We start from the raw sequence: 26,924 nt of genomic DNA on the forward strand, positions 1-26,924 counted from the left end.
ACTGGTTAGATCAGCCCTGGCTAGATCAGATATAGAGGCTCTCGCCTCCCCATTTTGACTTCTGGGTTACTGAGAACCTCAACCAGCCCACAGACCAAGGCACCATGGACAGAAATCTTAAAAAAGACTGCTCTTCCTGTGCAGCCTAGGGCAGGTCACCTATCCTCTCTCTGAGTCTGTATCCTCTTCAAAGAAAGACCCTTAATGCGTTCCTGGCTGGGTGAGTTGCTATGAGGCCACAGTGACCTGCTGACTGTTGAGCCTGGGTGAGCTTCAAGTATCTTGCAAGGGCAGTGATGATGAGGTGGGTGGAGTTGGGCCCTTGTCTTGGGGGATGACCACCCTATACTGGGACCCCACGTCTGGGTCCAGGCCTCATGATTTTCTGTTTGTGATCCCCTCAGATGGGGTTGGGGACAGGAGGGGGCCTGGAACAAGTGGGGGCTAGTTCAGTTCAGCCCATACCTGCTGAGGGCCTGCTAAACACACAGTCCTGGAGGAGCTGTGGGGAATGTCACAGAGAAGCAGCAGAGGAGGCCTGGACCTCAGGCCTGCAGGTAGCTGTGGCTGGAGCCCTCCCTTGGCCACCAGAACCTTCCTTTTTCCCTCTTCTCCCTGTGCCTCAGGAAACTGTGTTCTTCTCTGACATGCCTCATGACCTTGCTGCTGCCCAGAACAGGTATCTCACCTGGACTTTTCCCTTTCTCCAACTCCAGAAATCCTACCATCCTTTAAGGAACATCCTGAATCCAGAAACCCTCACATCCTCTTCCTAGAAACCTTCACAGATGTTTCCCATTCCACACTACACTCTCCCACCTTTGAATACCTGTGTGTCATTTTTTTCTCTTGTAACACTCATCTTTCTACCACGAAGTGACTTCTTCCTGCCTAGTTCCTGCCGTGAGCTGTAATCATTTGGGAGATCTTTTCCCAGTTACCAGGTCTTTGATGGCAGAGACAGTCTCAGATCCCTTAGTAGCTCGCAGCAGTGAACACAGAGCCTAGCACATAACTGGTGCCCAGGAGCTATCTCGTTTGGGAGGAAAGATCCCAAAGGCTGTGGAAGCAGTCTGCCCTCTTCCCCATCACTCAACCACTGCCAAGGCTTGCATATGTGCCCCAGACCCCAGCATTCCACCTGCAGCCCAGACTTCACTTATGGGACCTCACTTTGGAGCCCCACAGCCACCCGTCCGCCAGACCAGTAGATGTCTGTACTTCGCAGTCTTGGGAACTTTGCTGTTGCAAAGCCACACACCAGAGTGCTCTTGGCTACCCTCCCCCTGTCCTTTTATGCTGCCTGGACTGTTGTAGCAGCTACTAACCGGTCTCTCTTGCTCCCCTACAGTCCATTCTTCACACAGCTGCTAGAAAGATCTTACAACACTGTAAATCAGATCTTGCTTCTCCTCTGTTTGGGAAGCTTTCTGTGGCTTCTCCTGGCATTTAAGATAAAATCCAAAAGCCATACTGAAGCCAACAGGCCCACCTGGTCTGGCCTCTGCCCACCTCTCCAGCCTGGTCTTGTGTCTGTTTTCCTCTTGAATTTTACGCTGCCTCTACCCTAGTCCTCTGTCAGTACCGTGAATGAACTCACCAACATCTCTAACCCCAGGACCTTTGCACAGGCTCCTTCCTTTACTGGGACCGCATTCCTTCCTACTCTTTGCCTGACTAACTTACAAACTTCTACTTTCTTTAGGTCTCTGCCTTGAGGTCCTCCCTGACTCTTCAACCTAAATTAGGTACCTACAGTATTAATTCTCCTTCAAAGCATACTATAGTTGTTTCCAAATACCAATTATCTGTGTGCAATTACATATATATATATATATATATATATATATATATATATATATATATTCGCTTAATGGCTGTTGCTCCTTAAGGTCTGCTAGAACAGACTCACCAGAGTATCTATATAGGAGGTGCTCAGAAAATACCTTTTCTTGAATCAGCCTGGCATGATGGGAATATGGGCTTTGGCAGCAGAAAGTTCAAATACTCACTCTAGCTTTATTAGCAGTGTGAACTTGGGACAACCCACCTAGCCTTGCTGAGACCTCAGTTTCTTTATATGTAAAATAGGAATAATGCCCCCTTATCTCTTGGAGTTGCTGTGAGGATTTAATGACCAGATTAAGAACCTGACTTCTAGAAGAATGTCCTTGGGAAGCATGTCAGTTCCCATCCTTTTTTAGAATGAGGAGTTCTGCTGCAGGGTTAGTGGGAGTAACAGGATACCCTCTCCTCTAGGGGCATCTCCCTCCTTCACGTACCTACCCAACCTAGACCTTTCTTCCACTGAAACTGGCATCCCTAGGGCTTCCGGGAGGAAGTGGTCAGCTGGAAGGCACCAGCCCCTCCTCTTATCTCTCCGGGGCTGAATTGCGCGGTGGGGGGCCAATCCTGGTTCAGCCGCTGGGAGACACCTTGGGCGGGGCTTTGCTCGCCGGAAGCACGCAGAGCGTGGGGAGGAGAGCCCCTTCTGCAAGCGTTTATGCCAAAGCAGACGCGCTGCCGCGTCGGGTTCCGGCGGGCGGGCGGCCGGAGTCACACATGATGTCACAGACAATGACACAAGCCGGGTGTCTCATCCCGACACTACGCCTGAGCTGCACAATGTCACACCCGGGACACTCGGCACACGCTGCACGTTGCATTCGTGGCGCTAACACTTGGCCACGCGCGCCCTGGTCCCTCGCCTCCTGCGGCCACTCTCCGCGGCTCCAGGGACGCTGGCCTGGCCTGAGGGGGCCGGGGGCCGGTGGGCGAGCCCCGCGAGCGGGCTGGCAAGCGGGTGATGTCACGGGCAGCGGTGGGTGGGTCACCCGGAGGTGAGGCGCCGCCAGGCGAGTTCAGCGAGAGTTCAGCCGCATTACATTAGGCAAATGAGGCCCGGGCTGGGTGGGGGGTGTGTTAGGGGGAGGACACCGGGACCACCCCCTCCTCCCCGCCCCGTCACCTCTCCCCTTCCAGCGCCGGGCCGGGGACTGTGACCGAATCACTGGGAGGCCGGGAGCCGGAACTGGGATGGGGTAGACTCCCGCCCCTCTTCCGTTCCTGCCTCAGCGCCAGCCCCCACCTCTCCGCGTACCCTGCCTCCGTCCGTCCTCCGCGTACTCCTCTGTAGCCTTTCCCCATTCCGTCCCCGCTTCTCTCCTCCCCCTTCCCAGGCTCCCCCCACTCGCACGCCACAGCCCGCCTCTCCCTGTCAATTCCCTGAGCTTCGCCCGCCGGACCCGCCGGGCAAGGGTTAAGTCAGGGGCGGTGCCTGGACGGGACGGGGCGGAGGAAAGGGGGTGGGACCGCCGGGGAGGGGGCGCGCAGGCTCCGGGCAGGGGGCAGCGGCGCGCACCTCCGAGACCGAGCGTCGGCCGGCGGCCCCGGGCCTGGCGGAGGCGGAGCCGCGCGGGGTCCCCACCCCCACCCGGAATCCTCGTCCCGGAGAAGCCCCGGGAGCCCCGGGGAGGAGGAAGTGCCCGGCGTCCCCCCCCACCCCCCACCCCCCGTGCCCCGCGCCGATCCCGCCCCCGACCGGCGCACTTGGGGAGCCGCGGGACTCTGCCTAGGACAGCATGCGACTCGAGACGGGAGCCCCCTCGAGGTGGAGCCGCTGAGTTCCCGGGCCTCCGCCGGGCGTTCCCGGGGGGAGCCGAGGGACACCCCCCCTCGGCCCCCGCACACAACTTCCCCGCTGTTCACCTGGGACTGGCGGAGCGGCCAGCCGACTTAGACGCAGGACTTCGGGCGACGGGCGGCCCCCGGCCCGGGTCGCCAGTCGGGGCGAGGGGGACGTGCCCCTCGCCCCCAGCTGCTCTCCGAGGATGGCGCCGCCGGCTGAGTGAGAGAGGCGGCGCGCAGGACTTCCCCGCCCGGACCTCTTGTCTTCGCGGGGAAGATGTACGAGAGTGTGGAAGTGGGGGGGCTCACCCCCACCCCCAATCCCTTCCTGGTGGTGGATTTTTATAACCAGAACCGGGCCTGTTTGCTCCCGGAGAAAGGGCTCCCCGCCCCTGGTCCCTACTCCACCCCGCTCCGGACTCCGCTTTGGAATGGCTCAAACCACTGTAGGTACCGGCCTCCCCTCTCCTATTGTAGGAGCTGGGGCTGGGGGTGGGTGGTGGAGCTTCCACTCCCACTGGGGATGCGGGCCTGGGGCGCGGTGGGGGTCTTGTCTCTACTTTCCCGTCTCTATTGCTGAAACTCGGGTGCCCTTGCTGGACAATTGGACCCTTCCAAGTAACCCCTGGGTGCTCTTTCTGTTACATTAGGGCTGAGGAACTTTAGAGGTTCCTCCCTTCGGGAAGCATTCGTTCATCTGTTCTGCTACTTCTTGCAGGGGAAGTGGAGCCCTTTGCCTCCACTTTGTATCTTCTTGCTAGGAATCCAGTAGCTTCACGGCAGAGTGGTCCTTTCTCCCACCCTGGAGGGTGGGGTAAAGGTCCTATCTGGGCTTATCTGCTCCAGGAGGAGGGGCCTCCTTCCCAGGTCCCACCCGTCAAAGCCTGGGGGAGAGCCCCCTCCTGTGCAACAGTTGCTGCCCCCAGCCCTTGCCCTTGTGTCATTAGAGTCCCTGTCCGGGGAGCGCTTAGTGTCTTTGGTGTTGGCAGTGGGGTGTGGCAGGAAGGGGCAACTTCACTGACACCCGTCTGCCATCCTAACCAACTCTTTACATTGGGGAGGGCACCTGTCCATATGAGGGTTGTCCTGTCCCTGGACACTTGGCTGGCATCTTTGAGGTTTCTGTCTCAGGAATGGCAGGGAGAGGCTGCTCTGGTGGAAAGAATCCCTCCCTAGTAATCCTAAGCTGGTTTGTTTTCTGGGAATGAGTTTGTTTTTTGTGGGTCTGGGGCTGCTCTGGAAATGAGGGATGCATTCCCTGCCAACCCAGCTGTGTCCTTTTGTTACCCTGTTTTCGCTTAGGGATAGGAGCAGGGAACTGGGCTGACCCTAAGAGGGATGCTGAACCCTGGAGCCCTGCAGCCAGCTCACCTTCCCGCTGTCCTCCGTCTGGGTTCGGGCTCTTCTGGAAGGGAGGGGCTCTGTGCACCCTCGAGAGCTAGCGCCTGGGGTGCACACCTGGGCGTGTTCCTACCCAGCTGTGAGGTAGTGTACCTGGGCGGGAGGGAGCCGGCGCTAGAGGGCTATTGTTACCTGGCTCGGGTTTCTTCCTTTTCCCAGCTCGGGGCTCAACTCTTCCCCGGAGCTTCTCCCACCCTCCCGACTGGCTGCCTCCCTGCTGCCTGCCTGGGAGGAGGGGTGGAGTGGGTCTCTAGGGGCCCAGCAGATTGGAGAAGGTTGAAGGGCAGCCCCCAGCCCCTTTGCTCTAGGAAGAGAGACCTGAAGTGAAGAGACACCCCACCTGTACCCCTCCCAGAGCCACCTCATCTGCAGCTTTTCCTATTGTCCTGCCCCTTGACCTTTGCCTCTGGGGCTGAGTGGCTGGGAGGCTGCAGGCTGCCTACCATGGGAGGGAGGGGGTGTGTGAGTGGGCCGACTTTGGCCAAAGGGGATTGGTAAGAAGTGCCACACTAAGACCCTTTTCCCCACTTTTCACAGCTGGAGGAAGGTGTTCCTCCGCAATGGGATAATTGGGGCACGGCTGCTGTGGTCACCCCCTCCACCACCTTGGCCACCTGTGCCAGAAGACTAGGGGGAAGCTGGGATCAGAGACCTTGGGCTCCAACCCCATCTCTTCCTTTACCCCACGGGAGCAGCTCAGCTCTCCCTGGCCCCAAACTGGTTGGGGAGGAGGAGCATGGGGTCCCAACAGGCCTTGAGTTTGGTGAGGCTCGGGATAGGGAAGTGGAGGGCTGTTTCCCACACCCTGTCAGGTTAGGTAGAGCTAGAGATATGGGTTTCCCTGTTCCCAAGGTCCCTTTGTAGGCGTGTGTATGCGTCCTCAGTGGGGGTACCAGTGGGCTCAGCCCCAAAGCTGTGGGCTGGGAGTTGTTCTGAGGCGCAGGAAAGACCTGAAGGCTTCCGGTGGTGACTTGACCCTGCCGTACATGGGGTCACACCACTGTCTTGGGAGGAATCCCTTGGTGTGTGTGGAGGTCCTATGGTGACAGGAGCCCTCCAGCCTGCTCACTGCCTCCTGCTACCTGCATGCAAGGTGGGAAGAGGGCAGCCTGGCTGTGGAAGGAGATCTTTCAATCCCGCAGGGCCCTGTGGGGACCTCGCCTCCATCCCCAGAGACCCTACTGGGGGGAGGGGCACTGGAGGACAAGGGGTACACGGGATGCGGCTCCCCATCTGTCCCCCACCAATCTCACCGCTCACGCCTCCGCCCGCTCCCAGACGTCCAAGAATGTGAAGCACGTGGATGCCCGTGGTGGGGGGAGGGGGAGAGATGCTTATCGGGGCGCTGGGCTAGGGGCCTCCTTCCGCCCTACGCCCAGAGCCACCCCACCCTCCCCCGCGGGGAGGGAGGAGGGGGCAGTACAGGGGGGCCCTGTGCCCCCTCCCCAGCCCTCCCCAGGGGCAGCGAGGGGAGCTGCGGAGGAGCGGGCGCCAGCTGGATTGGGAGGGGAGCCGCTGGCCAGGGGCCCGGCTGATTTCCTGCTGATCTCCTCCAGGAAACCAGCCCCTTGTGCGAGCCTGCGAACGGCTGTGGGGCGTGGGGAATCCGGAGCGCTGTGCCTCTGCCTCCTGGCCCCTGCCCGCCAATGGTGGGGGAGGGGCACCTGGCAGTTCTGGCGGGAGGGGACGCCTGTCTTCCTGGGCCGGCTCCAGCCCTCCGAGGGGGCGCTCCCCCTCGGGCACTTGGAGCCGAGAAGGTGTGGTGCTCCTGCAGCCTTCTCCTTCAGGAAGAGGAGAGATTTGTGGGCTGGGGCCTCTTGGGAGGGAGGTGAGCAGGGAGGGGCCAGGCCCTGGCAGTCCTTCCCCCAAAGGTCCAGTGTGCAGACGTAAGGCCGACTCCTAACTCTTGCAGACGCCGGGAGGGTCCCAGAGTGCCGTCCCTCCCCCCCTCCCGACCCCCACCCGCCAGGCCCAGCTTCACTAGGCTGTTGGCCAGAGGCTGGGAGGTGGAGACTGGGCCAGGGCTCTGGGTTCAAAGGGCATGGTGCAAAACCTCCGAAGTGTTACCTGGGTGACAGGTGGGGATGTGCAGGGGGTGGGGGTGCAGAGCATGCTAGAGCCTCAGAGGCAGCCAGCCACAGTGGGGTGGGCTGCAGGGAGGCCTCACCCAGCCCAGACTGTAGCTCCCACCAAGGCTCACCTCTCCCATCCTGCCAAAAAACGATTTTAAAAAGCACATGCTTTTAAGTTCTGTAAACATTTTCTGGACTTTGCCTTAGCTCCAAATTTCTATGGGCCTTTGCCCCTTTAGTCAGTCCCTGGCCTTAGAGCTGTCTGTCCCTCATCACGGTATCCTGTGTGTCTCCCTATGCCCTCCCTTCTCTCTGCCCCACTCTGTACCCCAAAGCTCCATCTGTCCTTTCTTCTCCTCCTGTCTGGCCCATTTTAGAGGTGGGGCTTTGGGGAGGTGGGCCAGGGCAAAGGGTGGATGCGGAGGGGAGGGGAGGTTGCTGCCTTCATCCTCTGCTTATTGGAAAGCAAGCTGGGATTCTAGGCCATGGTCCCCCCCACACACCCCCTTGTCCTTGACACCCCCCCCCCCCACAACCAGTCTGGATTGTCTATTGTTACTCCTTTTACGTCTTGGAAAAAGTTAGCACAACAAAGAGCTTCTTTGTCACTCACCCCTCTGCCTCCTGGCCTCACCCAGGCCCCCCAACCCCACCCCCCCCAGCAGCTGTTCTCAGGCCTCTCGCCTGTCTGATTTGCTTGTCTGGCCTCTGAGAGGGTGAGGTGGGGGGAAAACCAGGCCAGGGCAGCTCAGTGTTGGGGTGAGAAGCAGAGAGCCAGGGGAGGTCAGTGAACAGGCTGTGGACTGGTGGGGGTATGGGCATCCACTATTCCTTTGCTGCAGGCTGGTCTCTGGGCAGGGACGGGGCACGGGACCATGGCAGTGGTGGTCAACCAGGCTGACCAGGGAAGTGGTGCCCAGGTCCTGCAAAGAGCCAGGAAAACCCTGCCAAGGTTGTTGGCCTGGTTCCCTGTCATCAGCCGCCTGGCAGTCCCTGGTGTGTCTGCAGGTAAGGTGGGGGCGGTGGTCGTACGCAGCCAGCCCCCAGTGTCCGGCTACTGCTTTTCTCTGTGTCTGGACTTTGGGGTCATGTGATTCATGGCCATAAGGTGCTTGGGTCAGGAGCTGCCCTGAGCTCCTTTGAATTCCAGAACCTTGCATGCTGGAGTTTGGGAGGAGACTAGGTAGGATTCTGGGGTGTGGGAGGAGGCCGGGATCTACCTGCTCAGGGAGGCATCCTTGCCCCTCCTTGGCCCCGGACAAGTAGATGTGGCAAAGGCCTCTGGGGGATGCCGGGTGGCACCTTGGGAATCTGGGATTGCCTCGGGTCACAGTTCTCATCCAGCATGATACACCCCCAGCTGCCCAGGCTTTGGGCACAGACAGCCCCCACCTAACCCAGCTCTGTTCTGCCTGGGGTGATGGGCAGGGGGCCAGGCACTGGGGAGGATTTGGCTAGTGGGGGCTGCCCCTGTTGGCTGGGTCACTCCCCCCCCCCCCCCCTTCCCGCTGCCCTCTTGGGGCTGAATAACCAGAGAGGAGGAGGGTAGTAACCCGGACATACTTTGAGGGCAGACAGACAGAGCATTGATAAGAACAGATCCCCTTTTGTCATGCTGCTTCCCCCCTAGATAGGGGGCATCTAGAGCAGTGGGCTTCCGGGGTCCAGAGGGAGTCTTCTCCCTGCCTCCGGGGGTCCCCCTGCTTATCTCAGGGGAATCCCCACCTGCTCTGCTCCAACATTGGCAAATCTTCTTTCCACACCCTGCCTTGGGTCCCTGGCCAGGGGATTGTTTAGGTGGAGGAGGGGCTGTGGCTGCTGGCTGAGGGGTGGAGGGGGGGAACGGAAGCAGAGGGGGTGGGGGAGTGGCCGCTTTGAATATCCTGTTGACCCCAGTTTCCTCTGCCCCCAGCTTGTGTCCTCTTCCTTCCCTCCTCATCAGGCCTTAACTCCTTCCTAACTTGGGGGAGATGGGGCCAGGGCTTGAGAGCCAGGCTGACTCCTGTCCCCAACCCCCAAGTGTGGCTATGTCTACATACAAATCTGATGGTTTATCCTCTGATCTTTCTGGTTTTGAAAGGCGGGGTGCTGGGGGAGTAGGCAGGAGTGATGGGGTGCTGGAAGCTTCATTGGCAGCCTCGTTCTCCACGTCTGGCTGTGAAGTCCCAGCTTTCCTGAGACTGTCCCTGCCTTAGAGGGAGAGCCCAGGGAGCAGTGGTGAGGGCTGGGAGAGGCAGGGTGGGTACGGTATTAGGGATGGTGACCTGGGTCTCTAACTGCTCCTCCCCTCTTCTCTCTCTAGCCATTGAGACCCAGAGCAGCAGTTCCGAAGAGATAGTGCCCAGTCCTCCCTCGCCACCCCCCCTCCCCCGCATCTACAAGCCTTGCTTTGTCTGTCAAGACAAATCCTCAGGCTACCACTATGGGGTCAGCGCCTGTGAGGGCTGCAAGGTGAGTTGAGGGGGTCACTGGGAAGGACAGTCCTGATTAGATAAATGGGATGTCCCCACTGCCTCGTCCTGGAGTATGCTGGGGGTGGGGGGCTGGGGATGGGGGATGTCTCTGAAACTGCTGCCCTTGCTTCCTTCTGTGCAGAAGGTGGCAGATCCTTGGAGGAGAGGGACACTGCATTAGAACCTTCCTGTAGATGATCAGGAACCCCCAAACCGGAGGTCCCCCCTCTGCCTGAGCCCCTCTCCTTGTCTCCATCCTCTAGCTGCCAGGGTGTGCACTCCCCTTGCTGCCACCCAGGTTGCCATAGTGAGCTGGCTGCCAACTGGGTCTTGGCTGGAAACCCAGGAGGCCTGCCCCCAGTGGCCCTGCCTGAACCTCACCATGGCAGCCTGGCGGGAGGCAGGTAGGAGCAGGCGCCCTGCTTTGGCCTCCTTCGGGTGCCCAGGCTGTGGGCTCCCCGGGGTCTGACTGGATTTCCCCGTGCCCACAATAGGCTCAAGAGTGCAGATGAGGCTGCCACCTTCCCAGCAGCTGTGGGTGTGGCTTCTTCCCCTCTCCCTTGTGCCTGAGCCTCTGTATTGGTTCCTTCCCCAGAGATTGGGGCTCAGAAGCTGCATGGCTTGAGGCTGCCCCTCGGCGTGGAGTGGCTATCCCCAGGGGCGGGGCGAAGACAAGGGCAAAGCACAAGCTTCGGATGTGTGTGTCCGCCTGTCCTGTCTGGTTGTTCCTAGTTTGTCCCTGGGTGCTTGTCTCTGGTCAGCCTGTGTGTGCAGCCTCTGACCAGCCCAGGTCTGCCTGTGACCATGGACATCTGCCTGGTCGGTGACCATGTGTCTCGCTGCCTTACTCCCGATCACGTGTGCATCTCCACCTCTCTGGCTAGCCTGCGTATGTCCCTCTATGGCCTCTTTCTCCTGTGCTCTGAGCCTGGGGCTGTGGATTCCAGAGCTCTGCTTCTCTCCCATCTAGTCCCCTCTGCCCCTTTTCTTGACTCACTAGCAGCCCTGAGATCCTTCTCCCTGGGAGGGAGAAAGCCAGGCATGTGGGTATGGGTTGTGGGAAGACCGCTGCCCACCTGCAGTGTTAAGGCGGGCACTGGGATTCTTCTGGGGGTGTCTTTGTGAGACTGTTTTCTTCACCTCGTCGGGCTTAGGACAGCAGCGGCGTGGCTCTCCACCCTCCAGGCCGAGGCTGCAGGCCCGCCACGCTCCCACCGTGGGTGCGGCTGACCTGACTCCTTTTCCTCCATACCCAGGGCTTCTTCCGACGCAGCATCCAGAAGAACATGGTGTACACGTGTCACCGGGACAAGAACTGCATCATCAACAAGGTGACCCGGAACCGCTGCCAGTACTGCCGGCTGCAGAAGTGCTTTGAAGTGGGCATGTCCAAGGAGTGTGAGTGCCACGGTGCCAGGAGCCGGCTCTGCATTAGGCAGGGCCCGACGTGCTCCTAAAAGGCCATGGGAGTCGGGGCGGGTGGATAATGTGTGTGTGGACCAGAGCGCGTGTGCCCGTGGTGCAGTGTGCGGGCTCATGGTTGAGGACGGTTTGTGTACAGCTGCAAGGACGTGTGCGTCTGTCTGCACCTCTAGCCCGCTGTGTGTCTGTGTGTGGGCAGCCATTCCGTTTGCATGCAATTGGCTGTGTGTGCTCGCACACGCGTGCATGTGTGTCTGCTTCCAGGCCCCGCTGCGCTTTGGGGCGGGGCTCAGGCACACCTGAGGCCCTCTGGATTGTGCACCTTAGGGGAGGGCTTGCACAGAGGGGTGCTGGCTGGTATTTGTGTGTTGTTGGGGGGGTGTGTGGCTGGCACAGGGATTTAAAAGCCATTGTCTGGTGAAGCCTGGGACCTAGAGTTGGAAGAGAGAACTGGGACTTCTCAGGTCCCAGAGGAATGGGGGTTTCCAGTTTGGGCTCAGCTGAGGCCTGATGGAGGGAGGGAAGGAGGGAGGGCTGGACAGGGAGACCCTCTTGTGTTGAATCATGGGTGTTGCCGTGGTGACCGGTGATTGATGATGTCAGAGATAAATGACGCTGACAGACGCCTCCTTGTCTGCGTGGCCGTTGCCATGGAGCCAGAGCCTTGGGGGATGGGGTGGGGGAGGGGGGCTGCGGGACCCCCTAGCCCTTTGTGGGGAGGGCAGTGGAAGAGGGAAGTGGGGAGGGGATGTGGGGGGGGGACACAAGGAACCCCAGAGAGGAGCAGAGGGGCCCTGCAGCAGCCTGCCACCTCCTGCCTTGGGAGGCAAGGGACGCGTGGTCTGGCACCCAGGAAGCGGTGGCTTTACACTGTAGAGTGGGTGACAGCCCGGGACCCTTCCCTTCAGGGCCCAGCGCCGCCACCTCCCACTGCTTCTGCTGCCTTCCACTCCCAGAGCTTTTCAGCGCAGAAGGACCAGGGTGGGGACCCCCTCTCCCTCCCATCACCAACTCCCCCTTTCCCTCCCTCCTTCTCCTCTCCGGCTGCTCTGTGCCCCGGAGCTGAGCAGCTGCCATTTCAATAGAATTAAAGCTTCCGAATGATAAACGTCTTGTCACAGCTGCAATTTTCTCTTCCCAAATTATCCCCCCCCACTCTCCCTCTCCCTCTTCCCTCCTCTCCCTTGCACTTTATTGAATTTGCAGAATCGACATGAGTGATCTCCAAATTATGCCAGCTCCCCCCACCCCCACCCGCTGCCCCCTCCCTGGGCCCCCAACCCCCACCCCCCTCTCTTCCTCCAGCGTCAGCAGCCGCGCCACCACTGGCCCTGTGAGTGATTGTGTGTCTGGGATAATCGGCTGGTAACGACCCCATCGCTTCTTTAAAGCCGAGTGGTGTGTGCGGCTCAGCGCCCCTGGTGATTTGTCAGCTCCCCCGGCTAATGGGCCGAGAGATTCTCCCGCCGGGCCCCCACTTTCAGGCTGGGGAGCTGCTCGGAGCCAGTCCCTGGGACCCCCAGGGAGACTGCTGGCAGGGGGGCTGGGGGCCCGTGGAGGCAGGAACCAGTCCTTCCTGGAAGCAGAGGGAGTAGGGGGCGGGGGAGGCAGAGCACGGAGCTGGGACCCTCTGCACACTTGCTTTCAGCCCTGGACACCTGCACACTTGGAGTGTGGGCTGGTGTGGCTGTGTAGGAGTACAGGGGACACAGGCTGGCCAAGGGGTGTGTGCGCTGTGGTCACGTGCTGGGGCAGGACTTGGCGTGTGGGTCAGGTGGGTGTGGAGGGGTGGGCCGTGTGCTGACACCTTACCTGCCTGTGCACACTTGTATGTGCGCATTCACACGTGCACTCCCGTGAGTGCGCTCCTGTGCGCCTGCGCTGGGCCTGGCCGGGTGACTTCCTTGGCAGCCAGTGGTTCTGTCTGGTGGGAGGAGCTCAGGCAGGAATGGGCCACTACCCGCACCTGCTGTAACCCCGGCCTCTGCCCTCCACAGCTGTGAGGAACGACAGAAACAAGAAGAAGAAGGAGGCGCCCAAGCCTGAGTGCTCAGAGAGCTACACGCTGACGCCCGAGGTTGGGGAGCTCATCGAGAAGGTGCGCAAAGCGCACCAGGAGACCTTCCCCGCCCTCTGCCAGCTGGGCAAATACACTACGGTATGGTTTCCCCCGGCCTGGCAGGGTGGGGTGCACCCAGTGCCATGGGGCCCATCTCGCCCCTCCTCACCCCTGCCTGGGCCTCCATGTCCTCCCTTCCCCTCTTCTCCTTCCTCCTGCTGCCTCCTGATTCCGGGGCTCTCAGGAAGTGAAGTGGGTGGAGGGCAGGCCTGTGGGGGCAGTGGAGCCAGGCTGAGAAGGGGTACTTGAGGAGAAGGCCCTCACTGTCCCCCGTCCCTCCCAGAACAACAGCTCAGAGCAACGTGTCTCTCTGGACATTGACCTCTGGGACAAGTTCAGTGAACTCTCCACCAAGTGCATCATTAAGACTGTGGAGTTCGCCAAGCAACTGCCCGGCTTTACCACCCTCACCATTGCCGACCAGATCACCCTCCTCAAGGCTGCCTGCCTGGACATCCTGGTGAGGGTCTGCACCCTGCCCACCCGGGCACTGCCCCCGAGTCCTTGGAGAAGGTCCTGCTACTCAAATAACCACCCTGCCAAACACACATCTGGAATCCATCTATCCAAATGCCCACCACCCGGTGTCCACCCTTCCTCTCCCCCATGTGTCCACCTGTCCACTTAGCCACTCAGCATCTGAATGTGCCATGCTTCACCGATTCACCTAGACACGCATCCATCCACGCCCACCTGATCTTTCCACTGAACCTTTCACCCCACCACCCATCTGCCCATGTCTTCAGTCTAATAAAGTTTCACGTAGGACCCTGTGTGGCCAGGCCTTGAGCTGGGTTTCAGGAACAGAGGTGAACACAACACCAGCCCCTCTCTTGAGAACCTTCTGTGGGTGGAGGCAGCAGATATGTAAACAGAGGTTATAAAACTGTGCTGAGTGCTGGCTGGAGATGGGGGAGGGCTGTCCCTTCCCTTTTGGGAGAGAGAGTCAGGGCTGCTGGGCCCCAGGGAAGGCATCCAGAGGAGGGGGCAGCTTGGGGTTGTGTAGAAGGGGCATGTGAGAGGGCCCTAACTTAGGAGCAGGGTTTGAAAGGCCCAAGAGGGTGTGAGACCAGCTGGGTTCAGGAGACTACAGGGCATTTGGTGGGGCAGAGGGCGACTAGGCTGGAGGCAGGATGTGTGTGATGGGGACTGTCAAAGCCAAGGCTGAAAGGATTCTCCTCCTTGTCATCCCTGATGGGCTCTGCTCACCTGTCCCCTCTTGGCCACTTCCAGGGTAGGGGAACCTGGGAGGTGACAAGGCTTACAGCTTCCTGGTGGGGGTGGGGTAGGAGGAACAGAGTATGGCATCTCTGGGTAGTCTCCTGTCCCCGTGCCCCAGATTTAAGAGTTTCAAATCTGGATCGGGGTTTGGAATGGTTGGAGCTGATACACATTTATGGAATTCTGTTGTGTACCCAGTCCCAGGATCTGTAGACATAAACCTGCTACGGTCCTTGCCTCCTGAAAATTCTAGTTTCCCTCTAAATTCTCTTGTGGATGGAGATCAGCTGATCTAGATCTGCACTGTCTGTTACAGTAGCTGCTTGCTGTGTGTGGCTCTTTAAATTTAATTAAAATTAAACTTAGTTCAATTCTTCAGTGGCACTAACCACATTTCAAGTGCCCAATGGCTACATTGTAGCTGGTGGCTACTACTTGCACAGTGCAGACCTAGGCCATCTCCATCATTGCAGAAGATTCTAGAAGGTTCTGTCCGACAGACAGGTTGGCCACCTGCCAGGTGGTCCTGTGGGGGATGCTGGTACTGGAAGTGCTGGAAGGATGGGTCAAGTCCCTGAACCTGTGCATCCTCTGTACCCAGATCCTGCGGATCTGCACGCGGTACACGCCCGAGCAGGACACAATGACCTTCTCAGATGGGCTGACCCTGAACCGGACCCAGATGCACAATGCCGGCTTCGGCCCCCTCACGGATCTGGTCTTCGCATTTGCCAACCAGCTGCTGCCCCTGGAGATGGATGATGCTGAGACTGGTCTTCTCAGTGCCATCTGTCTTATCTGTGGAGGTGGGCAGGGGGCCTGGGACTGCGGGGGTCAGGCCCAGGGTTGGTGGTGGCGCAGCCCCCGGAGTCTCTTCCCAGGGAGAAGCCCAGGGTCAGATCAGAAAGGGACCTTAGCCTCTGTCAGGCCCCTCTCAGAGGGGCAGACTGAGAACCCAGAGGGGCAGGATTTGGTCTGCGGTCACACAGCAAGGGAGTGGCAGTGGAGACCTGAACTCTGGTTCCCACTCTAAGGGGGCTTAAGAGTGAAGGCTTGAAGGTGAGACCACCCAGGTTCAAATCCTGGCCAGCTTGTGACCTTGAGCAGTTGCTGAACTTCACTGAGCCCCCGTTTCTTTAAAATGGGGCAGTAATGGTCTCCACCTCATAAAGTTGATGGGGGGATTAAGAGAGTAATAAATAAGGCACAGTGTGACTACAGTAAGGCCCAGTAAATGTTTGCTGGTGTTATTATTTTATTGTTAAGAGTTTTGACATACTGTGCTGGTGTCCACAATGATGGGTGGGAGTGAGACCTACCTGGGCATCCTCCCTCTGCCTGAGGACGGCACCGCCCGTGTTCAGGGGACACATCCCTATAAATTGGGCTGTCAGAGGGGGCCCTGGACAAGCCCCACCCCAGTTCTTCTCTGCTCGCATTTAAGAGCCTCTTGGAGCCTTTCTCACAGCCGCACAGGCTCCAGCCACTGCCCTTGTAGGGGAAGGTCCCAGGAGCAGAGACGCTTAGCCTGTGGCCTGGACAAGCGCGCCCTCCCGTGGCCAAGGCTGGGAGCGCGGCTGTGTTCCTTGCTTCTCCGGGGCAGCTGCTCAGGGGGCATCTGCTTCCTCAGACCGGCAGGACCTGGAGCAGCCAGACAGGGTGGACATGCTTCAGGAGCCGCTGCTGGAGGCGCTGAAGGTCTATGTGCGGAAACGGAGGCCCAGCCGCCCCCACATGTTCCCCAAGATGCTGATGAAGATCACGGACCTGCGAAGCATCAGTGCTAAGGGTGAGGCTCCCGCACGTGGAAGGATGCCCTGTGTGTCTGCCAGGGCTGGACCCCGACACCTGGCCCATGCCCAGAGTCCGGCCCCCCACGTGTGAGCCAACACGCCACGTCTTTGTGCCCAGGACGATGCCCCACTCCACTCACCTGGACTTCACCGTGCCCAGGTGACCTGCCTGTGAGCTCTAAGGTGGCAGCGTCACCTCTGCGTGGTGGTTGAGGGCATGGCTCTGCCTCCAGACCCTGTGGGTGTGTGTCCTTGAGCAGGTCACTTAACAGCTCTGAGCCTCAGTTTCCCTGGGGATAATTAATGATGGTGTTTACAGAGTTTTGACGTGTCAGTTGGAGAATCCGTAACACACAGCACCTAGGAAAGGGCCCGGTGTCAACCCCAGGCAGTCTGACCCTGGAGCCTGAGTTTGGAAACACTGCTGCCCCTAGACCTGGGGGCTTAGGAGAGCTGGCTTATGTCAAAGAGCTGAGCCCTGAGTTCGGTCCACACTGGATGCTGATACTGGTAGTACCAGTCCTCCCACCCCTGCACCCTCCCTCCTGGAGCTTTGTGGGGCTGGGGGCCGGGGTGCTGACCTCTGCTCCTCCTTTCCTGCAGGGGCTGAGCGGGTGATCACGCTGAAGATGGAGATCCCGGGCTCCATGCCACCTCTCATCCAGGAAATGCTAGAGAACTCCGAGGGCCTGGACACTCTGAGCGGACAGCCAGGGGGCGGGGGGCGGGATGGGGGCGGCCTGGCCCCCGCCCCCGGCAGCTGTAGCCCCAGCCTCAGCCCCAGCTCAAACAGAAGCAGCCCGGCCGCCCACTCCCCGTGACCGCCCGTGCCCCGTGGACACAGCCCTCACCCCACGCCCTGGCTTTTCTCTGCCTTTCTACCAACCATGCGACCCCCACCAGCCCTGCCCCCCACCTGTCCTCCCTTTCCTGGGGGACAGGAGGGAGGAGGCGACGACTCTTCAGATGGAGGCCCAGGTGCAGATGGACTGCCTGCTCCTGCAGCCTGGGCTGATGTCAGGGGCAAGGTCATGAACTGAGTGAGGACCCCTGGTCCTGGGCCTCAGGATGGAGCCTGGGGGCCTGGTGTTCATCAAGACAGCCCTCTGCCCCCCTTGCCACATCTTCATCACCAGCAAACGCCAGGACCTGGCTCCCCCATACTCAGAACCCGCAAGCCATTGCCCCCCGGTCGGGAACCCCCCCCTGCCTAGGTTGGTGACAGAGGGGGTGGGCCAGGGGTGGGGGGTTCCCCCTGTACATACCCTGCCATACCAACCCCCAGGTATTAATTCTCGCTGGTTTTGTTTTTATTTTAATTTTTTTTTGGTTTTGATTTTTTTAATAAGAATTTTCATTTTAAGCACATTTATACTGAAGGAATCTGTGCTGTGTATTGGGGGGAGCTGGATCCAGAGCTGGAGGGGGGTGGGTCCTGGGAGAGGGGAGCGGCTCAGAAGGGGCTCCCAGTCTCTCTCCATGTCCCTGCACCCCCTAGCCCTCCTCCCCAGCCTTTTCCTCCTCAGTTTTCTCTTTAAAACTGTGAAGTACTAACTTTCCAAGATCTGCCCTCCCCTTCTCCCTCTGCCTAACCACTGGGCCTGGACAGTTTCCGGCAGCCCCTGGAAGGAGGGGGCTCACCAGGAGAGACAGGGCAGGGGCAAAGCAAGGGGGGGTCCTCAGAACATCCACGTGTGTGTGTCTCCGCCCTGTGGCCTTGGCAGAGCTGCCTCCCCATCAGGGCTCACATCATCGAAGCCCTCCAGCCCCCACTGCGAAGGGGCTGGCCGAGGGGTTCAAGCTGCCCCGTCCCCCAGCCTCACAGCCACCAGCACTGCCCACAGGGCCCCCAGACACACACACGTGTACATACACACACACACACACACACACAGCGGATGGGCGGACAGACACTTGGCCCGAGTTCCTCCGTTTCCCTGGCCTGCCCCACCCCCACCCATACCCGTGCCCCCTCCTTGCCCCGCAGGACGGGCCTACAGGGGGTCCCCTCCCCTCACCCCCTGCACCCCCCGGCTGGGGGAGCTGGCTCTGCCCTGCCCTCCTTGCCCCGGGGTTGGGGTCTCATCCCCCCAGAGCCCGCTGGTGCACCTGTTACTGTTGGACTTTCCACTGAGATCTACTGGATAAAGAATAAAGTTATATTTATTCTACACATGCCTCAGAGTCTCACTGCCTCGCTGCCTTCTCTTGGTGTGTGGGCAGGGACTGGGGATGGGGGCCAGGTATGAGCACCAGGGGGCAAGCTGCTTTCGGAGCCTGCCTTGCTGTGCTGGGGTCTTTGGTGGAACAAGATAGGCCTGCCCTTGGGAAGCCCTCTGTCTAGGGGTCCACACGGCCCGTGTCAGGGAGCTCCAGTCTGAAGGTGGGGAGAGCAGAGGAGAAACGGTTCCCACCTGCAGGGAGTCCCCAGTTTGAGGGAGGAAGCCAGCCTCAGCTCTCTGGCAATCTCAGTCTGAAGGAGGAAGCCAGCTCCTGCCTGCAGAGTCCTGAGCCCCTGGAAGCCAGAGGTTGGGTCTGAGGGTCCCTAAGTGGCAGAGGAGCTCTAATTTGCGCTTGACCTTCAGAGGTGGAATTTGGCATGGGCACTTGGGTCAGGAGCTCCTGGCAAGCTAACAAGAACACAGATTCGGATGAAGATTAGAAAACTAGTCCATCCATCCCTGTGCCTCCAAGAAGGACTGTCCTGCCCTCCCCTGCCTACCCCTAAAGTCACTCTGTAGGCAGGAGGCACAGAGGACAGGTTGCAGGAGACCATGGATGCTCCTGGTTGAGAGGATCAAGTGTGGCAGTCCTGTAGGATCATCAGAGACCAAGTTTATCCACGCTTCACACTCTACACATCAAGGCCCAGAGAGAGCAGCGCCCTTGCCCAGGATCACAGCGAATTCACGGCTGATGGGGGACCAGTACTCAGAGCTCCCACCTCTCACCCAGAGGTCTTTCCTGGAATCTTGCCCCCAAAGAAGCATCGAGCACTGAGGTCTGAGGGTTCCAGGGAGGTGGCAGTGGAAGCTGCGTCTGGGGTGGGTTAGGGCGCCTGGACAGGAAGAGATTCCTGGGCAGAAAGAGTTCCTTCCGTGGGAGTCTGCCTGCCATTTCTACTTCAGCCACCAGGTGGCAGCAGCTCCCTACTTATCTGGCCATCTGGGCAGTCACCGTGCACGTGGAGGCCAAGGTTCTCTTCCTCCAGCAAATATTTTCTAACATTTTCTTTATGAATCTGACAGAAGTTTAACGTAACATACCTATCCACGTGATTTACAAAAATCACTATGCTATCACGCTGTATTGTAAAGGAGAAATGAAGGGGAAGGACTATGAATTTCAGTACGTTAATACTTGGACACAACTGCATAGCAGATAGAACATTGTCCTTCTATTCCTTCTACTTTTTTTTCTTCTGTAAGGTTTTTAAAAAAAAATTTTTTTTTAACGTTTATTTTTGATACAGAGAGAGACAGAGCATGAACGGGGGAGGGTCAGAGAGAGAGGGAGACACAGAATCTGAAACAGGCTCCAGGCTCTGAATGGTCAGCACAGAGCCTGACGTGGGGCTTGAACTCACGGACCGCGAGATCATGACCTGAGCCGAAGTTGGACGCTTAACCGACTGAGCCACCCAGGCGCCCCTCTTCTGTAAAGTTTTTATTTATTTTGAGACAGAGATAGCAAGCGGGGGAAGGGCAAAGAACGTGGAAGACAGAATCCCAAGCAGGCTCCACGGTGCCAATGCAGAGCCAGAAGCAGAGCTTGAACTCACGAACCGTGAGATCATGACCTGAGCCAAAGTCAGATGCTTAACTGAGCCACCCAGGCGCCCTAAGAAGCCTAGGAAACTTTATGAGTAATGTTGAAATAAAAGCTGCCAATGTATAATAAAACCACGCAAAAAAAAAAAAAAAAAAAAAAAAAAAATCCCCAACCACAACCCTAAGGTTTTACTTGTGAAACAGAATCAGGTTTTGGGCTTAGGTAGTTATGGAGAGGCTTTTCACTATGTGACCATCCAGTGGGACATTCTAAAGTCATGTGTGAAATTTCTTTTCTCTCTCCCTTTTTTAAAAAAGTAATCTCTACACCCAACTTGGGGCTCTAAGTCACAACCTCCAAGTCACAATCTTGAAATCAGGGGTGCCTGGGTGGCTTCGTTGGTTGAGCGTCCGACTTTGGCACAGGTCATGATCTCATAGTTCGTGAGTTCAAGCCTTGCCTCGGGTTCTCTGCTGTCAGCACAGATCTCTCTGCACCTCCCCCATGCTCTCTCTCCCTCTCTACCTTTCCCCCACTTGTGCACACGAGCAAGCTCTCTCTCAAAAATAAATGAACATTAAAAAAAAAACCCAAATCAAGAGTCACATGCTCTGAGGCAGCCAGGTGCCCCCACGTGTGGTGCGTGTTGTAAGAGGGCATCTTGGCATTTCTAGCCCCTGCCTACCAAATGCCAACAGGATTGCCTTCATTTTGACAACTGTAGCAGTGGCCCCACATTTATAAAATGCCCCCTTGGAGTTGTACCTTTGATGCTGGGGCTTGAGGTTGTCCTCAGGGGCTCACAGTTCAGCTATGGCACAAGTGACATTTTGGGCCCAGGGATTCTTTTGTCGTGAGGGGCTGTCCTGTGCATTGTAGGGCGTCTGCCCCTAGATGCTAGCTGCACCTTCCCCCCAGCTGTGACAAACTAATATGTCTGCAGACATTGCCAAATGTCCCCTGGGGGGAGAAACTGCCCCCAGGTGAGAACCCCTGCTGTGGGGTCTGATCCTTGCTGACATGTGCTTTGCACCATCAGGGAGACTGACTGAAGGATGCTGACTGGGGTACAAGCTGGGAAAGGCCGTGGCTAAGTCTTGGGTCTATGGGAGCTCAGGGCATTTAACCAGGCCTGGGACAAATTTCAGAAGGCTTCCTGGAAGAGGTGTCCCAGCTCCCAGCTAAATTAGGTGTAAGGGAAGGAGTTAGCCAGCTGGGACACAGAGGTGATAAATAGCTTCATGTGACCAGAAACTGTCACCAGCTCTGTGCTTTAACCATTTTGGTTGGAATGTTGGAAGAAGTGAGTTGGAGAGGCTGGGATGGGCTCAGGCTAGGGCCGGTTCAGGAGCTGGACTTGAGGGCGCCTGGGTGGCTCAGTCGGTTAAAGCCTCCGACTTCAGCTCAGGCCATGATCTCGCGGTCCGTGAGTTCGAGCCCCGCGTCGGGCTCTGGGCTGATGGCTCAGAGCCTGGAGCCTGCTTCCGATTCTGTGTCTCCCTCTCTCTCTGCCCCTCCCCCGTTCACGCTCTGTCTCTCTCTGTCTCAAAAATAAATAAAACGTTAAAAAAAAAAAAAATTTAAAAAGGAGCTGGACTTGACCGAGAGGGCAATGGGAGTGAAGGATCTCAAGCCAGTGAGTGAGCTGTTTGGACTGGAATTGCAGGGAGCAGAGAAGCTGTGGGAGCAATTCCGGCCACTGGTGACAAGGCTGACCCTGGTCGGCGCCTGGAGGGATGAGAGTGGTAGAGGGAGGAAATGCTTCGGTGGTAAAATGGGACTAGGTGGTTGACAGGACATGGGAGGTGGGCAGAAGACAGCCTTCGGCAGTAGTGGGTGCAGGTGGCCTGGGTGGATGGAGATAACAGCACTGAGAAGGGAACTAAGGCAATTGGGTTGCATTTGAGGTGTTGGTGACCACACTCCCATCCCTCATTCCACTCCAGCCACAATGGCCTCCTTGCTGGCCTCAAACACCCCAGCATATTCCTGCCTCAGGGCCTTTGCACTTGCCAGCCCCTCCACCAGGAATGCTCTTCCCAGAGCCAGCTTCATGGCTAGCTCTTTGCTACATTCTGTTCCAGTGTCACTCCTCAGGGATAGTCACTGTCTGCCCTTACTCTGAGAGATATCTGGTGGTATGTGCTATATTTATTGCCTGCTTTGTAAGCTTCATGAGGGCAGGTTTTGTTGCCCACTGGAGCCCAACATCTGGATCTGCTCTGTTCAGTACAGCAGTCACTAGCCGTATGTGGTGACTGAGTCCAGAAATGTGGCTGGTCCAAATCCAGATGTGCTCCAAGCATAAAATATACACCAGATTTCAAAGACTTAGAAAAAAAAAAAAAAGAATGTAAAATATCTCCTTAATGCTTTTTTCATATTGATGATGTGTTGAAATAGTATTTTGGATATGCTGGGTTAAAGAAAATATATTATTAAAATTAATTTCATGTGTTTCCTTTTACTTTTTAATGTGGCTAATGGAATATCTGAAATTACACATGTGGCTCACATCCTATTTCTATTGAACAGTTCTGATCTCGAATGTTGTCTGGCATATAGTATGTGCTCAGCAAATATTTCTTGAACGAATACATCCGAAGAACAGCTGTGTATCCACATTTGAGTTTGTTGGAGATCCAGGCTTTGCACACCTGACTGATCAACATCAGAGAGACACTATTGCACACCGTGAGCAAGGATAAGTGCTTGGGCCTCTGGGACGCCTTGGGTTCCTTATCAACATATTTTACTAAGCATGACTCTGGAGCCATTGGTGGGGGAGCAAGTAATGCCATTCAGCAGAAGTGCTCTTTCTGGAGAAGCAAGGGTGCCATGGTCATCTAGCTCTGACTTGGGGGTGGGGGCCATTAGGAAAAGGATCTATTTATTTCCAAATGAGACTGAAAGGCAGGTAGGTATTAGCTAGGGTGGGGAGGGGGGTGCTGCAGAGAGAGGCTGCTCCAGGCAAAGAAACAGCACGTTCAAACATCTGGAAGGAAACTGGTCACTGTGTTTGTAGGAAGAGAAAAGTCAGTATGGTTAGGAAGCCCGTGCAGCAGGGGTGAAGCAGGGCCAGGAGAGGGCAAGACTTCAGAAGGCTCATTCAGGTGCTTGACTTACCCTGATGACAGGGAGCCCCTGGGGGCCTAAGGAGGAGGACTATTTAGAAAGACCCCTCTGGCTGCTGTGTGCAGTGCAGGCAGGGGGGGTCCAGGAAGAAGAGCGCAAGGAAAGGAGGACAAAGAGGGAAGGGCCAAGGACACAGGAGAAAATCAGGCAGAGCGGGTCGCAGCAGCCTGCTCAGGGGGGTTGAACAAAGTCCAGGGTGTAGTCACGTGGTGGCCCCTGGATGTCACTTAGGGCCTGGGTGATCTTACGGAGAGCAGCTCCACTGGGGTGGAGAGGGAGGAAGACAGATGGGGACAGAGAAGAGACAGGAGCAGGACCAGAGGCGGCCATGTAGGTGGCTCTTTATACTCTCAGAGGAGAGAAGAGGGTGGTGGCTACAGGGAAATGCAGGGCCAGGGGCATGTTTCAGGCAGCTTTCTTTTGAGGTCGGCAGGGACTTAGCCAAGTTTATGGACTGGGGGGGAACAGCAGCAGGGTGAGGGGGTGAATCTAGAAAAGAGTCCTGCCCTCTGACCCTACCGCCCACCCCTACTCTACCTCCACCAAAGGGAGGGCTTGGCCACTGCCCAGGCCACAAGGTTGAGTGTGGATGGTGTCCACAAGCCCTACCGCACTGAGGCCTGCCCAGCGTGAAGGGGCGCCTGCCTCCTCTCTCTGTGGGCTCGGTCAAGAGGGGAGACCTTCCTGCAACGCCCCTGCAGGTAGGGAGGGAGCCAGTGTGGCTGCTGCTGGCACTGGGTCCTGACCACCCACCCGGTACATATCGGAGATCTCTCTCTGTCTCTCATACACACACACATGCACACGCAGCTCACACAGGGCATACAGATGCCTGCACAGACGCAGACCTACAGGGAATACACACGCACACACAGAGAGCCCACATAGGATGTACATACACACATACACACACGGTTCACGTGCACGCACACAAAGAGTTCACACAGGTTTTACATGTGCATGCGCACACGCAGCTCATACTACACATATGTGCAGTGTGTGGCCATACACAGGGAGCCCACACAGAGGCCACGCCTCAGCCCCAAGAAGGAGAGGCCCTCGGGAGGCTGGTATCACAAGTACTTTTTCTGGGCACCACCTGCACCTCCCCTTCCGGCTCTGCGGTGCCCTCCTCCTGTGCACGTTCTCTCAGCCCCAGGCCTCCCCCCTGCCACCTGGATCAGGGCAACAAGGACCTGCCACAGTTCAATCTACGGGGCCCCCACTCAACCCAGCGCACTCGGGAAGTGCTGGGGACGCTGCAGGGCAGGGTCCCGGGGACAGTTCTCCGGGAAGCACCCGCGGCCCGCCTCTAGATGGCCAGGTCCTGGCGGACCGTGGCCAGGGACGCCTTGCTGTGGCCGCTGCCGCCCTCGCTGTCGCTGGCCGGCGCCGGGTGCGGGTAGGCGGGGGGGCCGCAGGGGTCGGGGCGCGCGCGGTGGCGGCGGCCGTCGCGCTCTGCCGCCTGGCGACGGCGCCCGGCGCGCGGGCGGCCCTTGCAGAGCAGGTGGCCCAGCTCGGCCACGCTGAGCAGCGCCGAGAGCAGCCCCACGGCGAAGTAGAAGAGCACGAAGACGGTCTTCTCGGTGGGCCGGCTCACGAAGCAGTCCACGGTGTGCGGGCACGGCGGGCCGGCGCACGCGAAGTGCGGGGCCACGCGGAAGCCGTAGAGCAGCGCCTGGCCCGCCAGGAAGGCCAGCTCGGCCAGCAGGCGCAGCGCCACGCTCAGCAGGTAGCAGCGGCGGCGCGGGGGCGGCCCGGGGCCGGCGTCCGCGCCGCCCGCCTGCTTGCCGGCACGGTGCACCGAGTAGATGACGAAGAGCACGGGGGGTGCCGAGAGCAGCAGGATGTGGAAGAGCCAGAAGCGGTAGTGGGAGACCGGGAAGGCGCGGTCGTAGCAGGTCTGGCGGCAGCCGGGCTGCAGCGTGTTGCACACGAACTCCTCCTGCTCGTCCTCGAACACGGCGCCGCCCACCGTGGCCAGCACCAGGATGCGGAAGATCAGCATGACCACCAGCCACAGGCGGCCCACGAGCGGCGACTGCAGCTGCACGGCGTCCAGCAGCGAGCCCAGGAACGCCCACTCCCCCATGGCGCTGGGGACGCGGGGGTTGGGGGGGACCGGTGTCAGAGGCTACCGATCCGCGCCCCACCCCAGCCCCCCAGCCCATGGAGTGAGGTTAGCTAGCCCTCCTCTAACTTGGGGTGCCGCAGGGGCTCAGTTAGGCCTGGGTTTAGCTGGGATTTTGTGGGAACGAGGGAGTCAGCAAGGGGGCGGGGGCAGGAGGGGTTAGGAGATTCTCAACTGTGGGTGCCTTTCTCCTTGGGGAGAAGGTGCTGGGGAGGAGCCCCACCCTGGTGCTCTAGCCAGACCCCCACGGGCCTGCTTGGTTGGACCCCATGCTCCTCCAGAGTCTATATCCGTAGGGAATCAACTTGACATCGGCAGGGCCAGACCGACTGCATTGTAGAACCAGAAGCCCAGCGGTGCCCTTACGTGCCCAAGGATGCTTTCCATGGGCAACTGTGGTACCTCCAACCGGGGAGTCCAGACCCAACTTAACCTGGGAGAGGTGGGAGCCAGCAGACCCAGAGGGACCTCACCTCCTTCCTTCTCTGCCCACCATTTCTCCTGCCCTTCTTACTGCAGTGAACTCCTCTCAGAATGGGGAGTTCCATAACTCTGTCATTATCCCTTGTTCTAGGGGTCCCCTGCCATCCCACTCCTGAGCGGCCCAGCCATCTCCGATCTCCTCCATGGTGTCCCTCTGCTTCCAGCCTCCCACATCTCCGGAGAACCTCCCCAACACACTCACACAGGCCCCACAGGCTCCCCGTGCCACCGGACCCCAGCCTGACCCCACTCACCCTGTGGCTGGAGCTGAGGTGTTAGAGCTGAGGGACGGATCCTGGGAGATGGCTGGGACCTGTTACTCTCCCGGGGCCTCTTTCATTTTCCCTTTTGGGTTTGGCCAGGATAGATGACAGGACAGAATAGCCGAGAGGGGCTTGCTCTCCCCCTTCTCTTAAAGGGACAGGGTGGCCCTGTCGGTTGGCTCCACCCTTGGGAACAGACACAAGGCCATGCCCCTTGCTGGGCTTTGCAGCCCTCCCTTTCTATCCCTTACCCACCCTCCCCCCATCCCACCTGCTGTGTCTCCTTCTGGAAATGGGGGTGGGGGTTAACCAGAGCCACACCCCTTTTGAGGAAGGGGGACTTTACGGAAGCCCATGGAACAGACTCCCCCAAACTGGAAGGCCTAGATCCACTAGCAACTGACTGTCACCTTTGAAGGCAGTCTTCAGGGCTGGAGGAGGGTTTGGTGCTAGCGTTGGGGGCAGCAGATCTCAGTAGATCTGGTTCCACCTCTGCCACTACTGGCCTTAGACAAGTCACTGAGCTCTCCTGGGCCCAGTCTCCTGGCTTGTCAGCTGAGGAGGCTGTGCTATCTGACCCCCAAGTTTCCTTATCTTAATGCTAAGGTCCCAACCATATTATGGAGAACAAAGACAACCTGTGCCCAGGAAAGAATCCCATATGGGAACCATTAAGGCATCAAGAGTGTTCAGCACTGGTGGTTAAATAAAAGCTTTTGCTTTCTTCCTGCTTTTCTATAATTTCCAGATTTATTCTAATAAGCATGTTATTTTATAATGTGAAAAATGAATAGAAGGACTTCTCTGCCCTCGTAAGGCTCTGAATCACATTCTACAACTCTAGGTGGCAGGAGAAGCTATCCCTTAGGGGAAGAGTTAGGATGATGCGTGGTGATCTGAGTGGCTGAGGAGGGGACACCCTCAGGTTGAGACATCTTGTTTGTCCCCTCTGGGCCTTTCTAGGAATCTGCCCCACCCGCACACCATTCCCCTTCCCCTGTACACCCGCTCTGGACCAGGCCTTGCGCCGAGC

At 58.3% G+C, this 26,924-nt stretch overlaps 2 protein-coding genes across 7 annotated transcripts in view; one reads left to right on the forward strand and one right to left on the reverse strand.

Moving 5' to 3' along the window:
* RARA (retinoic acid receptor alpha) overlaps positions 1 to 18,279 on the forward strand; it is a 36,922-nt gene extending 18,643 nt beyond the window's left edge. For 4 of the 6 annotated variants that reach the window (XM_060646154.3, XM_060646151.3, XM_060646152.3 and 1 more), the window contains exons 3-9: positions 9,403 to 9,551; positions 10,810 to 10,951; positions 12,973 to 13,133; positions 13,378 to 13,554; positions 14,917 to 15,121; positions 15,946 to 16,104; positions 16,712 to 18,279. In XM_060646154.3, coding sequence (XP_060502137.1) covers positions 9,403 to 9,551; positions 10,810 to 10,951; positions 12,973 to 13,133; positions 13,378 to 13,554; positions 14,917 to 15,121; positions 15,946 to 16,104; positions 16,712 to 16,929 — 1,211 coding nt within the window. In that variant the 3' untranslated portion in view covers positions 16,930 to 18,279. Of the gene's footprint in view, positions 1 to 3,321; positions 4,074 to 7,750; positions 8,109 to 9,402; positions 9,552 to 10,809; positions 10,952 to 12,972; positions 13,134 to 13,377; positions 13,555 to 14,916; positions 15,122 to 15,945; positions 16,105 to 16,711 lie in introns of those variants that run through there. The other 2 variants (XM_060646155.3, XM_060646156.3) reach the window with 2 other exon arrangements.
* A 6,018-nt stretch (positions 18,280 to 24,297) lies between these two features.
* On the reverse strand, positions 24,298 to 25,997 carry GJD3 (gap junction protein delta 3). Its single transcript, XM_060646139.3, has 2 exons — positions 25,883 to 25,997; positions 24,298 to 25,110 (listed from the first exon to the last, which is right to left on the reverse strand). The coding sequence occupies exon 2, from the start codon at positions 25,104 to 25,106 to the stop codon at positions 24,327 to 24,329; it is 780 nt and encodes a 259-aa protein (XP_060502122.1). The 5' UTR covers positions 25,107 to 25,110; positions 25,883 to 25,997; the 3' UTR covers positions 24,298 to 24,326.
* Between the last annotated feature and the right edge of the window lie 927 nt (positions 25,998 to 26,924).

This window comes from Panthera onca, chromosome E1, assembly GCF_046562875.1.
Source record: "Panthera onca isolate mPanOnc1 chromosome E1, mPanOnc1 haplotype 2, whole genome shotgun sequence".
In the NCBI taxonomy this organism is placed as follows: domain Eukaryota; kingdom Metazoa; phylum Chordata; class Mammalia; order Carnivora; family Felidae; genus Panthera; species Panthera onca.

Coding starts and splice junctions, on each gene's coding strand:
- GJD3 (XM_060646139.3), bottom strand. CDS start 25,106: ATGGGGGAGTGGGCGTTCCTGGGCTCGCTGCTGGACGCCGTGCAGCTG.